Source organism: Piliocolobus tephrosceles, chromosome 4 (assembly GCF_002776525.5).
Source record: "Piliocolobus tephrosceles isolate RC106 chromosome 4, ASM277652v3, whole genome shotgun sequence".
NCBI lineage: Eukaryota > Metazoa > Chordata > Mammalia > Primates > Cercopithecidae > Piliocolobus > Piliocolobus tephrosceles.
Window position 1 is genome coordinate 106,558,400 of NC_045437.1, and position 15,914 is coordinate 106,574,313.

The window sequence follows — 15,914 nt, forward strand, 5'->3', positions numbered from 1 at the left end:
GCATGTGAAAAGAGTAAAGCTCCCCAGTCACAACTTAGTGGCTGGGAGAAGTATCTAGTGACTGGCTCTCCTAGGACCCCTCGGGTAGTGACAGATCTGGAGGACAGTTGTCTGGGACAGGAGAGTAAGACTGAGAAGGCCGCGCCAGTGTCCAGGAGACAGTTAACCTCCTGGCCCTCAATGGTCAAGCATACCCAGGCCTCTGTGAGAGTGATGGCATGGGCTGGCGCTTGCCCCGGGCACCCTCAGTCCTGCTGCTGGATCATCTGATTAGCTGATTCTGACTCAGAGGACCTTGATCCCCTGGGGCAGTGGGCCTTCCAGTGATTCCCCTGACATAAGGGGCATGGATGAGGGGCGGCTTACTTTTACTTGGACAGTCTTTTTTAAAGTGTTCTTATAGACCGCACTGGAAGCAAGCCCTATTAGGCATTCAATTTGTCCAGCTTTTCCCTTTTCCAGATACTCCAAAGTCCACTTGTCTGAGGGCTGTAACTAAAGTGGTGGCCTTTTTTTAAAATCCTGTTTATCCCGTTCCGCCTGCTTCTCCTGATCTCTATTATAAAAAACCGAGGTTGCCAAGTTCAATAGGGTTTCTAAGTTTTGCTGTTGGCCTAAGAGCTTGTAAATATTTTTAAAAGTATTTCCAGACATATAGTTTCTGTTAAGACTTTTAGTCCTAGGTTTTGTAGTTATCACTAAATGATGATGGTTATTGCTGTGCTTCTCAATAATTAGGTCGACAATTTTCTTTGTTTTTTGGGGACTATTTCTTATTTTTCTTTCACTCATCAGATGCTTCCTTAAGTGCTTATCATATGTGTTCTAGAATTCAGGGCAAATTTGTGTCCTTCTGATGTTTTTGGGTTTTGTTGTTGTTGTTAATGGCAAGTGTTTTTGCTTAACACAGGAAATGTTTTATATCAGACCAAACCTTCCTGCCTGTAAGAATCTTCTGGTTTATTATCTGTTTTTCTGTTCTTGTGGATGGGTTAGAGGATAATACCCTAGGAAAAACAGGCAGTTCAGTGAAATAGGAGTACTCACTAACCTGATTATTCTATCAGGTATCATGCTATTACAGTATGGTTCATATTAAAATAATGTTGTCTCTTTTCTTCCATGGGGTGGGTGTTTTGTTCTATCTTATAAAAGAAATTATGCTAGAAAAACTAAAACCTGTGTACTTTCTGGCCTGCTATTATGATGTCATTTATATATGATATGATATATTTGTCTATTTTTGACCTACTCATGCAATTTTTCTGAAAAACCTGTATGAGCATAGTATTTTAAAATATGAATCCCTTGGCTTCCATGACATAATATCTTGGCATTTTCTTATGAGCTGCTTTTAAGTCACTCTGAGTCTTAAAAAGAAAAAATATAACTCATTCTTACTCCACTAAATCAATGGCTGTTTTATTTTTATATTTTTAATTGATGCAAATATTTGTACATATTTATGGGGTATATGTGATATTTTGTTAACATGCATGAAGTGCGTAATGATCAAGTCAGGGTTGGGGTATCCATCACTTTGAGTATTTATCATTTCTAAGTGTTGGGAACATTTCCAGTCCTCTTTTAGCTGTTTTGAAATATACAATACATTGTTGTTAACTATAGTCACCCTACTCTGCTGTTGAACATTATAACTTACTCCTTTTATCTAACTGCATGTTTGTACCCATTAACCAACCTCTCTTAACCCCTCTTCCCAATCCCTACCCTAAGTCACATACTCTTCCCAGCCTCTGGTATCTGTCCTTCTACTCTCCCCTTTTGTGAGATCAACTTTTTTTTTTTTTTTTTTTTAGCTCTCAAATATGAGTGAGAACATAGGATATTTGTCTTTCTGTGCCTGGCTTATTTTGCTTAATAGAATGACCTTCAGTTTCATTCATGTTGCTACAAATGATATGATTTCATACTTTTTCATGACTAAATAGTATTCCGTTGAATATATATACACCACATTTTCTCTTTCCATTCATCTAAATCAACACTTAGGTTGATTCCATATCTTTGCTGTTGTGAATAGTGCTGCAATAAACATGAAAGTCCAAGTATCCCTTTGGTATATTGATTTTTTTCCTTGGTATACTTGATTTTTTCCCAGAAGTGGGATGGCTGGATCATATGGTTGTCCTATTTTTAGTTTTTTTTTTTTTTTTTAAATAAATCTTCAGTGCCTACTTTAATAATGTAAATTTTTTAAAAAATCTATTTTTCAGCTTCCTATTCTGACTCACTGATGTGTTTATTTCTAAGTCACAGTTATGGTAGCTTTTTAATGGCTTTTACCAACTGGAAGGACAGATTGCTCTTTATTCCTCTTTTCTAAAATGTTTCAGGCTAAATTCAGATTTATTCTTTTTGCCCTTACTTTAACATTTCTTATCTCCATTTCTCTTATATTTTCCTTCAGCTTGATCTTTGACTTTCCTTTCGCTTGTTTTCTGTTAACTTCCCATCATTCCCTATTTTCTCTATTATTAATAGTTCTTTGAAACTTAACTTTTTAATTGGCCCCTTTTCTTAAACTTACTCTTCTTTATCACTTAACTCCTTTTGAATGTCACACTGTCATAAAAAGCCCTGTCCAAATTTAGATTCATTACTACAAAGTGACTTCCTTTCTCAACTCAATTGCACTATATGTGTATTAATACTACCACTCCGTTAGACACCTGGAATTAAAACTCTAAGTCATATTTGCATTAATCTTATCGTCTATCTTCAATCATTTTCTAATTACCGTTGATACTTTTTCATGTAATGTCTCCGCTGTCTTCCTCCTCCTCCCTATTTCATAATTACCACTACCATATTCTAGATCATATCATCTCATACCTAGATAATTGAAACCTCATTCTGACTGACCTCTTTCTGTTTTATTTTGCAAATATCTGTGAGCTTTTTCTAATATAAAAACTGTAGGTAAATACTAATATTAGACTGATGGCCTTATTAATTAATTCTTCATTTATGTAACAAATATTTGAATGACCATTATCTGCCAAGCAAGCTTCTGAGTGCCAGACATGCAAACGTGAACAAAACACATTCTAGTCCGTGCTCTCTTGGAGCTTACGTTCTAATAGTGGGTAGAGGTCGGGAGGGAAAGAATAGAGATCTGACAATGAACAAGGTAATTCTGGTTTCTGATAAAGACTGTGATAGATAGAATGGGAGGTATATTGGGAGTGTTAGTTTAGCTTGGGTGCACATGAAGACGTCTCTGAGCTGAGCTATGAGGGCAGTTGAGACCAGCCAGACTGGGAAAGATACAGGAGAAGAAAGTAGATAAATGCTGGAAAACATTTTAATAAGTGAGAAGTTTTTCATGCCTCCTCAAAATTAATAGACAGAATAGTCTTTAACCTTTATGTACAAGATAAGAATTCAGTTTTTGATGAAAGTAGCATCTCAGGCATCATGGGGAAGATATGGATTATTAACAAATGGAGCTGGGAAAATTAGTTACTGTATATAATGTAATTTTTGGCTGGTTGACTTTCTTGAAGACCACTGATAACCTGTGGGATGGGAATTATGTTGTCTATTAAAACTGATATAGATGAAAAAAGAAAAGTTCTATCATTGAAGTAAATTTTTTCCACTTAATTTTTAGTTTTCTTAATCTGTAGTTTTTTTCTCTATTCAAGATCAGCGAAGAGTTTGTTTTTGATTTATAGCTGAACTTACATCTGAAATTTTCCAAAAGATCTATTTATTGAGATATTGAAATAATAAAGTCAAGTTTCCATATTTGATAATTAGATACTAAATCTCATATTGTCCTGACATCTCAGGCTGCCAAGCATAAGACATAAGGGGCAGGTTTGGTCCATAGCCTCTAGACTGTGGCTATATCAGGCAATCACCAGAAAGATAAGAAAAAGAACTAATTGTATGCGTAGGTCTACTGACAGTAAAGGTGGGACCAGTAGCCTTGAATTTAGTTGTGTTCTTAAAGAAGTGTGGTTTTTAGAAATTTCCAGCTTCTTCATTGTAGGTTCTTGATTTGGGCCTTTGAGAATCTGAAGTTTGATTGGATATTGGGTTTCTTTAGACATTCTAGTAAGTTATCATATTCTTCATGTGAAATTATATTAGTTGGTGATCCCCATGGCAACATAAATTTATTTCTTTAATTTTTGCAGGGAATTTATTATTTGATTTTTTTTATAGAAATTATGTCCACTATCCACTCTGTTACTGGTTATATGATCATGCATATGTTTGAATTATATGTTGTGTTAATGTTGTGGCTTCTATCATATGCTTTGTAGGAAAATAGTTATTCATCCTCTGTGCCTCTGGTCTGCTTCAACTAAATTTGACTTGAGAGTTGGCTGTTAGCTGTAGGCATCCAGTGATGTATGTCCTTTTTAAAGCTACTTTGCTTGTTTCTGAAATTTTACCCCATTTCCCAAACCATCTTGTTGCAGGCTGGCAAGTCTGTGGCACTTAAGATAGATACTTGCTCAATTTTTTTTTTCCTTTCCTTTCCCCTCCCCTCCTCTCCCCCCCCCCCCCCCCTCCCCCCTTCTTTTTTTTTTTTTTTTTTTGACACAGTGTCTTGCTGTATCTCCCAGGCTGGAGTGCAGTGGCATAATCATAGCTCACTGCAGCCTCAAACTCACAGGCTCAAGCAATCCTCCCACCTCAGCCTTCCAAGTAGCTGGGACTACAGGCATGTACCACCACACCTGGCTAACTTTTAAATTTTATTTTGTAAATATGGGATCTCCCTATGTTGCCCAGGCTGGTCTAGAATTCCTGACCTCAAGCAGTCCTCCTGTCCTGGCTTCCCAGAGTGCTTGAACTACAGGACAAAGCCACTGTGCCAGACCTTGCTTAAATTCTTGACTTTTATGCTTTCTTGGGCACTATTTCAAATTTTTAATTAAGCTTATGATTTTTTTTTTTTTCTTCTCAGGGGAAAGTATCTTCTCAAAACAATTTTATTAGGACTAGGGATCTTGTTACCTGGTATGGTATTATGGCAAAGGAATACCCAGTAGACAAATAATGATGCTGTTAGAGCCTTTCACTCAATAATGAAAAATAAACTGTATAGCCTATATTTCACCTGAATCTGGAGCAAAGTGCTTTATGATGTTATCTGTATTCCCAGAGTCATGTGGTATTTACTAGCTTTACCCTTGTTATTTTTTAGGGTAGTTTGAATGATTAACTTATCAGTGTCAGAAGGACTAAAGTAAATACTGATTTTTTGATAAAAGTATATTGAAATAATGAGCTTAAAATGACAGCCTTCCAATAAATACTCATCAAGCATATACTCTGTGTAAAACACTTTGCTACGTGCTCTGCAAGATTCAGAAATAAACCAGATGTGGGCCGGGCGCGGTGGCTCACACCTGTAATCCCAGCACTTTGGGAAGCTGAGGCAGGTGGATCACCTGAGGTCGACAGTTCGAGACCAGCCTGACTGACATGGAGAAACCACGTCTGTACTAAAAATACAAAATTAGCCGGGCGTGGTGGCGCATGTCTGTAATCCCAGTTACGTGGGAGGCTGAGGTAGGAGAATCACTTGAACCTGGGAGGTGGAGGTTGCAGTGAGCTGAGATCGCATCATTGCATTTCAGCCTGGGCAACAAGAGTGAAACTTCGTCTTAAAATAAATAAATAAATAAATAAACCAGATGTGGCTTTTGACATTAAGAATCTTTGAGGCTGTGTGGGAGTTTATATCCTTGTGGAAGGAACCTCCAGAATGACCTGCGTGGTTTTTCCTACAGAAGGGCAGGGCTCACCTGAGACACTGGGTGCTATCTTGAGGTCTTGAAGTTGAAATTCATTCACTGGTTTAAAAAAAAATTTTAACAACTAGTATATATACTGGTTATATTTAAAGGCTGTTCTTAATGTTTATGCTTGTTTAGTTTTTTATTTGAACTTTTCTTATATTTGTTAATGTGGACTCTTGTTATTTTCTCTCTAGTTTAATAGAAAATGGTCAGCTTGAAATTGTGACAGGTGGCTGGGTTATGCCTGATGAAGCCACTGCACGTTATTTTGCCTTAATTGATCAACTAATTGAAGGACATCAGTGGCTGGAAAATAATATAGGTATGTATTGGTATATTCTTTATTTGGGCTATTTTGGACAGTTAATTTTGGGGAATATGAGTGAGTCTCTGTCTTTTTTTTTTTGAATAACTATTTTCCCTGTTACTCATTATTGTTGAATAGTTCATTCTTCTTTAATTTATGATATTTCTTAGCTCATAAACTGAGTTACAAAGATTTACTGTAGTCACTTTTAGGATCATCTACCTTGCTTAATGTATTATTTATCTATATTTTTATTGGTTTTGGGATTTTAATTATATGTTAAGACTTGATGACAAGAGGCAAAAACCTAATTATGGTAGCTTAAGTTTTCAGCAAAAAAAGGAAAGAAAGATATTTGTTATGTCACTGAGTATTACAGAGATATGGTAGCTGCAGGTATGGCTGCATTCAGGGATCCAGGGGACTTAAATTATGTTGCCTGGGCACTGTATCTTTGGGTTCTGCTTGTTTTGCTGGGTTTCTTTACAAGGTGAGTAAGATGGCTCTAGGCAGCTGAGACAAATTTTTCCAACCTAGCAACCAGGAGTTCTCTTTAAAATACTTTATCTAGTTGGCCCAACTTGAGTGAGTTGCTTATGTCTGAGCCAGTTACTGTGTCCAGAGGTATAGGAGTTCAAATCACTAAGGTCTAGTCATTTTGGTGGAAATGGTCTTGGGGGAAAGGGAATTGTGGAGAGCAGGGTCAGCTGCACCTAAAAAACATGAGAATGGGTCCTCCATATGAATGGCCCCATGGAATGGGTCCAGTTCAACAGAAGAATTCTGTTGCTACAAGAAATGGGAAAAAAGATGCTAGACTGATAGAATCAGATATCTACTCTAAAAACTTGGGACTAATAGAAAACTGTGATATTTAATATTTACATTTTGTAACATGTATGTAAATCCTTTCAAATATTTTGTATCTCAGTGTAATAATGTAGTTTTTTATGTAAGTATATGTGTTTTTTGTTGAAGTTATTTTTAGATACTTCCTTATTTTAAAAAATTGTCTCTTAGGGATAAAATTCTTCTCATCCCTATTAATTTTTTCTTTACTTTTTATTTTGAGATAATTGCAAATTTGAAGAAATGTGTAAGAATACTGCAAAATATTCTCATAAACCCCTCACCCAGATTTACCAGTTGTTAACATTTTGACACATTTACTCAGTTTTTTCTATTTCCATGTTGTTGCAGTGGTGCTGGTATTTATTAATATCAGAACCATTTGCAAGTATGTTGCAGGTATCATGCCTGTGTAGAAAATAGTTAGCATAGCAGGTCTGCTATCCTTAGAAAGGCCTTGCTTACAAGATTGGCCCTTGGCTAGTGTCTGGGAACATGGATATCCTAACAATAAGAGTGGCTCACTGTTTTTAATCTGTTTGTACAAACAATGTAGTTTGTGCTAAACAGTTGCATTCCTTCTGGGAGTCTGAATTCTTAGTATGTGCTGAACAGAGGATGCCTACATGACCAACCCCCAACACTGGACACTGAGTCTGTAATGAGTTTCCTGGTCAACAACGCTTCACACATACTGTCACAGTTTCGTGTTGGAGCATTTAAACACATCCTGTATAACTCCACAGGGAGAGGTCGCTTAGAAACTTGTACCTGGCTTCCTCTAGACTTACTCTATGTGCTTTTTCCTTTTGCAGATTTTTTTTTTCTCATTTCCGTGTGATAGATTATAGGTATGAGTACGACAATATGTTGAGACCTGTGGTTTTTCTTAACAAATCACCAAACTTGGAGGTGGTCTTAGGGACCCTCTCTACACAATACCCTTTTTCTTAAATACTTGATGTGCTAATCCAACAATATTCACTTCATAAACCTCAGTTATGAATGTTTTTTATGTTTTTATTGAAGTATAATTTACATGCAGTGGAATATATAAATCTTAAATGTAGAGGTCAGTGAGTTTTAACAGATGTACATACCCATTTAATCTATACATTTATTACCCAAGAAAGGTCTCTCATCCCCTCATCTTTCCCCTTGCAGCCAACTGCTCTTTGATTTCTGTCATTGTGGATGAGTTTTGTTTGAAGAAGAATTTATTAATATATGGACTCACATAATATTCATTTGGATCTTGTGTTTTTTGCCCAGTGTAATTTTTTTCTTAAAACTTTATTGAGATTTATTTTACATAAATTCATAGATTTGTACAACCATCACCACAGTCTATTTTTAGGACTTTTTTCAACATCCCCCAAAGAAACCTCATAGCCAGTAGTAGTCACTCCCCTTTCTAGCTTCACCGTTCCCTGCCCCAGTCTCAGGCTATCACTAGTCGTTCTGTATGTATGGATTGGACTGTTCTGGACATTTCACATGGATGGAAGCATGTATGGTGACTGGATTCTTGGCATAATATTTTCAAGGCTTATCATGTATTATAGCATATATCAGTGCTTCATTCCTTTTATTAGCTGAATAATATTCTGTTGTATGGCTATACCACATGTGTTTATCCCTTGTTCAGTTGATGGGCACTTAGATTGTATCTTTTTTGGCAACTATGAATAATGCTGTTATACACATTTGTTTAAAGGTTTTTGTGTGAATCTACCTTTCTTCCTAGCGGTAGAATTGCTGGGTTATATGGTACAAAAGTTTAGCATTTTGAGAAACTGTCAAACTTTTCCAGAAGAGCAGTATGATTCTACCTTCTCACCAGCAATGTGTGAGGTTTCTACTTTCTCCGTATCTTCACCAACATTTTTTACTGTCTTTTTTATTGTAGTCATTCTGTGTGAAATGGTAATCTCATTGTGATTTTGATTTGCATTTTCCTAAAGACTAGTGGTACTAAGAATCTTTTCGTGTGTAAATCGGCTGCTTATGGATCTTTTAAGGATAAATATATATTCTAATTATTTTCCTATTTTTCAGTAGAGTTATTTGTCTTTTTATTATTGACTTAGAATTGTTTTTATATATTCTGGATAAAAGTTCTTTGTTGGATAGTGACTTACAAATTTATTTTTTCATTCTGTGGTTGTCTTTTTCACTTTCTTGAAGGTGTCTTTTGATGCACAAGTTTTAATTTTGAGGAAGTTTTTCTTCTGTTGCTTGTGCTTTTGATGCCATAGTAAGAAACCGCCGTTGTGTATTCCCGAATTATGAAGATGTACTCCTGTTTTAAAAATAGTTTTATGGTTTTAGCTCTTACATTTATGTCAGTGATCTATTTTTAGTTGATATTTGTATATGATGTGAGGTAGAGTTTCGTATTTATTTTTTGCATGTTGATACCCAGTTATTCCAATGCAACTTGTTGAAAAAGATGATTCTTTCCTCACTGAATTGTCCTGGCACACTTCTTAACAGTTAGTTAACTATAATTATGATAATTTATTCCTGGACTCTCAGTTCTGTTTCCTTGACTTATATTTATGCCAGTACCATACTGTCTTGATTAGTATAGCTTAGAGTAAACTTGACATTGGGAAGTCTGAGTTCTCCAACTTTGTTCTTTTTTTAAACTTGTTTTTTCCATGCGAATTTTAGGCCAGTTTATCAGTCTCTGCAAAAATATCAGCTAGGATTTTGGTAGTGGTTGTATTAAATCTGTAGGTCAATCTGGGAGAATATTGCCATTTTAACAATGTCACATCTTCTGATATATCAACATGGGATGGTTTTCCATATAAGTAGATCATTTTTAATTTCTTTCAACTGTGTTTTATAGCTTTCAGTGTAAAAGTCCCGTGCTTTTTTTGTTAAATATGTTCCTAGGCATTTTGTTTGTTTTACTGCCATTATAAATGGGATTGTTTTCTTAATTTCATTTTAGGATTATTCATTGCTAGTATGTAGAAATACAATTGATTTTTGTATAGTGATCTTATATCCTGTCACCAGCATGAAGTTTTTGAGATTCATTCTTGTTGTGTATGTTGGTAATCCATTTCCTTTTATTACGGGGTAGTATTCCATTGATAGTCCAGTTTCCTGTTGAACATTTGGGTTGCTTTCACTTTTGAGCTATGGTGAATCATACTGTAATAAACATTTGTGCACAGGTCTTTTTGTGGGCATGTTTTCATTCCCTTGGAATGAAATATGTACTAACACTAGAATTGCTGGGCTTTAGGATAAGTGTATGTTGCAGCTTGTGTGAACTTTGAAAGAGTTTTCCAAAGTGGTTGTGCTATTTTATATTCCACCGACAATGAATTTGAATTCTGGTTGTTCCACATTTTTGCCAATGTTTGGTGTGTGAGTCTTTTTTCTTAGAACCATTCTAGTGAGTATATAGTAATATTTCACTGTTATTTTAACTTGCACTTCTATAATGACTAATGATGCTAAGTATGTTTTGTTGTGCTTATTGGCCAGTGGTATACCCTATTTTCAAGTTTCTAAGTCTTTTGCCCATTCTTTTTATTTGAATTGTTGCCTTTTTTTTTTTTTTGAATATACTTTAAGTTCTAGGATACATGTGCATAACATGCAGGTTTGTTACATGGGTATACAACGTGCCATGGTGGTTTGCTGCACCCATCAACCTGTCATATGTGTTAGGTATTTCTCCAATGCTATCCCTTTCCTAGCCTCCCAGCCCCTGACGCACCCCAGTGTGTCATGTTCCCCTCTCTGTGTCCATGTGTTCTCATTGTTCACCTCTCACTTATGAGTGAGAACAAGTGGTGTTTGGTTTTCTGTTCCTATATTAGTTTGCTGAGAATTATGGTTTCCAGCTTCATTCATATCCCTGCAATAGGACATGAACTAATCCGTTTTTATGGCTGCATGATATTCCATGGTGTATACGCACCATATTTTCTTTATGATGCATATACATATGGTTCCAAGTCTTTGCTACTGGGAATAGTGCTGCAATAAACATACATGTGCATGTGTCTTTATTGTGAATAGTGCCGCAATAAACATACGTGTGCATGTGTCTTTATAGCAGCATGATTTATAATCCTTTGGGTATATACCCAGTAATGGGATTGCTGTGTCAGATGGTATTTCTGGTTCTAGATCCTTGAGGAATCAACACACTATCTTCCACAATGGTTGATTTACACTCCCACCAACAGTGTAAAAGCATTCCTATTTCTCCACATCCTCTCCTGCATCTGTTGTTCCCTGACTTTTTAGTGATTGCTATTCTAACTGGGGTGAGATGGTATCTCATTGTGGTTTTCATTTACATTTCTGTAATGACCATTGATGATGAACTTTTTTTCATGTTTGTTGGCTGCATAAATGTCTTCTTTTGAGAAGTGTCTGTTCATATCTTTTGCCCACTTTTTGATGGTGTTGTTTTTTTTTTTTTGTAAATTTGTTTAAGTTCCTTGTAGATTCTAGATATTAGTCCTTTGTTAGATGGCTAGATTGCAACAATTTTCTCCCATTCTGTAGGTTGCCTTTTCATTCTGATGATAGTTTCTTTTGCTGTGCAGAAGCTCTTGAGTTTAATTAGATCCCATTTGTCAATTTTGGCTTTTGTTGTCATTGCTTTTGTTGTGTTAGTCATGAAGTCTTTGCCTATGCCTATGTCTTGAATGGTATTGCCTAGGTTTTCTTCTAGGGTTTTCATGGTTTTAGGTCTTATGTTTAAGTCTTTAATCCATCTTGAGTTAATTTTTGTGTAAGGTGTAAAGAAGGGGTCCAATTTCAATTTTCTGCATATGGCTAGCCAGTTTTCCCAACACCATTTATTAAATAGGGAATCTTTTCCTCATTGCTTGTTTTGTCAGATTTGTCAAGGATCAGGTGGTTTTTATATATTTTGATAATCTTATTCTTGCATGAAGGCATGAAATCTTTTTGATGAGCTTTCCAGTTTTGTTAGCAAATGTGCCCCCTTTATAAAATTTTGGATTTTTCTTATATCGTACCTTTTCCTAAGTTTGCCTCTTACCCTCCTTTTAACAAGTATTGCCAAGAAAAACTCTAGCAGGACCCTGGGTTCCTTTTTAAGTCTCTCCCCTGTTCTCACCTCCTTTCATATCAAAGTTTTTAAAAATATAGTTTACACTCTCTCTTTTCTACATTATTCAGTCTCAGTGACTCTTTATTCCATTACAGCTAGGTTGTTACCCCTGTGGATCCAATGGTTTTGATATGGAAAAGATCACCAGTGATGTGTTATAATTGTTAAATTGAATGGACACTATAAACTCTGTAACATCACTACACTGTCTGATACTGATTTTTATCTTTTGTAAGCTTATTATGTCCTCATTATTTGGACAATACATACTCCTTTTTTAAATTTTATAACTTTTGATGTAATTTTTAACTTATAAAGGTGACATCATAGTACTTGGGAAGGACTCCCATATGTCTTGTACATTGATTCACATGTATATTTTTCTGAATCATTTGAGAGCAAGTTGGAGGTGCTCTAACTGTACCCTTATCTCTAAATACTTCATTGCTTATTTCCTAAGAAATAAGGACACTTTTATATGTAAATAGAATAAAGTTATCAAATCAGGAATGTTAACAGTGATACAGTAGGACAGTTTAGTCCACAGGCTGTATTCAGATTTTGTCAGTTATTTCAGTTGTGTCTTTTATAAGAGCCACTTTTTAATTTATTTATTTATTTTTACATTTTATCCTCTGTGAAAATGAGAAATATCTTTAATCAGTAGTTTGCATTATTGGTGTGAGCCAGCTGTGAGAAATCACTGGCCCCTTTCTAGGTAGAGTGAAAGCATCAGCATCATAATGTCTTAAGATTTAATAAAATATGGTATAATTATTTTGGCCAGTTCTGCCGCTGTATCATAAGATGATTTGGGGCTTTTGTGAGGTGAAAAAGACATAATGTTGGGGTTGGGAAATGTAAGTTGAAATGAGTTACGTTACTTTTCTTTGTCGTGTAATAGTTCCAGGGTTATCCAGCTCCACAGATCACAGGACTGTGAGATCCTTCCAGGAAGGGCCCTGGTCCTGTTTTTTCTCTACCTCTAGTTAATGGCAGTGGCTTTATAATAGGTAAAAGATGTTACTGGCTAAAAGATGGCAGTGTTTATTTCAACTCTGACTGATTAATTTCAGTGAGCATCTCCTGCCTATGTGGATGGGCAGTGGCACAACCCTCCCTTCCTGATATCTTGCTGGGCATACTTGGCAGAGGATAATGCTGGGTAGGTCCTTGGTCTGATATCTCTAGGAGACTATACAACATTGATGAATCTGAATGTGTTATGACTTCTTTTTATTTCATTTATCAATTAAAAAAATAACACTTATCATCTTTATCCACAGGAGTGAAACCTCGGTCCGGCTGGGCTGTTGATCCCTTTGGACACTCACCAACAATGTCTTATCTTCTAAACCGTGCTGGACTTTCTCACATGCTTATCCAGAGAGTTCATTATGCAGTTAAAAAACACTTTGCACAGCATAAAACGTTGGAGTTTTTTTGGAGACAGAATTGGGGTATGTAGAGTTTGATGAAAGCTGATCCCACTTGGCCTAGATACTGTTTCACAAGGGTTATGAACTCATGCCACTGTGGGTTTTGTTCTCTGCCAGTCTTGAAAAATCAGGCAACATAAAGATACTCACTCTTGTAATTATTTTCCCCATGTACCTGTGTCAAGATTCTTTTAAGTAATAATGCAGATATTTATAGAGCATAGAAGAATCTTTTTATGACTAAAGAAAGTAGATAAATATAATTAGTTAGTATTTTGCCAATAATGCTTTCTCTTGCTTCTGTTTTAGAAAGCACGTTTTACCACAAATTTGAATATGCATTAGAACTGATACCAGTCATATATCTTATATTCAGCCAGTTTTCCTTCCTTCTGTCTCTCTTGTCTCTACATCTTGTAAGAATTGCCTTTTAAAGCCTTAATCCTGTCCTCCTAAAACAGCCCTAATATCAAAATGCCACCTGTTTTCACAGTGTGTTCTGTGGCCACGCAGGCATTCTAAGGATATACTTCTGCAGCTCTTTATTAGGAGAGAGGAGACAAGGTCTAGGCCTCTTGGGAGGCCTTTGCCTTTCTCAACCCCCATTTAATTCAGACTACCTTATTTTCTATTTATCAAGCCTTTATTATGGGCCATGTATTATGTTACCTCTGCTTTATATTCATTCTCATTTAATATTTTTAATATATTTTTTTTATGGTGAAGAAATGGAGGCTTAGATATGAGAAGCCATTTGCCAAAAATCATATAGGTCATACATAGAGACCAGAGATTTGAATCTAGTTGTGTAGTTCCTGAAGCCCAGGCTCCTAACCTCTGTCATTGTGTTCTCAGTAAGATTTCATCTGAAAGAAATATTTAGTTTATAAAACAGTGTTTGAGAAATTACTGCATTACATTATACTTGTTTTCTTGTATAATCTAGACCCCTTAAGTGTTTCAGAAAAATCATTTGTAAATCTAGACAGTAACTTTCTTATATGTACTCCTGTTTTTTCAGTAAGGAAAGCATTGACTATACAGTTTCTTAATTCTAGAAAATTAAACCTGTAGGGAGAACAAGAACTTGTAGAGGATTGCATTCTGTGTAGTTTGATCAAATGCTAAGGCAAAGGACTGTTAATTTGAAGAATCCGTACCTAAACAATTGTCCATAAATATCAGTTAGTAAGAAATTATTGAGTACTTAAATATTTAAGTACTTAAATTTAATATTTAATATTTAAATATTGTGCTAGGAAGAAATATTGAAAACATCCTTGCTTATAGGGAAATTCCAGTCTAATTTGATAAAATACAGATACAGCCAAATGTAGCAGATAAAATTAAGTATGTAAATTAGCTGCAAAAGAGTAGAGCATAAGGAGAATTAGTGGGGTATGGAGTATATCCTTATCCATAGGAGAAAAGAGTTTTAGGGCTTGTGACAACCTTTTGTGACGACTATATGCTCATAGCAAGCATTAGTGACTAGCATCTACAGTGTCACAGTTTTGAATATGATTCAGTGAAACAGCTGACAGCACTGAAATACGTAGATTTTAATGATTTTAAATTTGGAAAATAACGGTTAATTATTTTAACTAAGTTGATAAAACTGGAATATTCTAGGAATTACCTGATACATTTGAACATGTTGCTTTTTAAAAAATGTTTTCAAATTAAGTTGAGATTGTTCATGTGTTCCAGTTCTTAATGAAGCAGTTATTTTCACTTATTAAAAATGTAAATTTGTTTTGTCTTTCTGTTATATAAGCAGTACATACTCATTGCTGAAAATTGGAAATCCATACATAAATAAAGGGTGGAGGGTTATTTAAAAGCTCAGGATCATATTCACAAAGATAGTTTTTAACTACTAGTTAGGTCCTCCAGTCTCACTTGTTGATAGGCTTCTCACCTCTCCAGGCCAGTGGTATCAACATGTGATAACATTGTAATTTTAATTAAAAGTTATTCTGCATCAGGAATCAGTGCTCATTTTCCATATCTTATTTGTTTTGTTTTTATTTTTGTTTCGCTTTCTGAAAATTACTTTTTCTTTTCCTGTGCTGCTTTGTTGGTGAAAAGTTCCATTGACTAACTCATTCTTGGTAAACATGGGGTGAGATTGTAGATTCTCCGGGGTTGCACATCCTCTCCTCACCATAAGAGGAAATTTTCTCCAAGAGCGAATTTCTCCAGTGTTTTTATAAGTCTTTGTTCCACACTTCTTCCTTTGTTCTTCCATCCCTTTTTTACTCTCTTCTTCTTCTCACCCAGCCTCTGCAGCTAATATCATGGTATCTCCCAGTGAATCCTGTTACCTGAATTGGGAACAGATATGGCAGGAACTGGCAGCTAGGGATGGACGTGGTTTTGGATGAGCCAGTTGTAACTTTTACTACTGTTCAGTG

At 35.6% G+C, this 15,914-nt stretch overlaps 1 protein-coding gene across 3 annotated transcripts in view; it reads left to right on the forward strand.

Annotated features, from left to right (window-relative positions):
* The window catches only part of MAN2A1 (mannosidase alpha class 2A member 1), a 173,311-nt gene that overhangs the window by 59,753 nt on the left and 97,644 nt on the right, over nt 1-15,914 (forward strand). For all 3 annotated transcript variants that reach the window (XM_023212261.2, XM_023212260.2, XM_023212262.1), the window contains 2 exons: nt 5,981-6,108; nt 13,345-13,518. In XM_023212261.2, the coding sequence (XP_023068029.1) occupies nt 5,981-6,108; nt 13,345-13,518 (302 nt within the window). The remainder of the gene's footprint in view (nt 1-5,980; nt 6,109-13,344; nt 13,519-15,914) is intronic.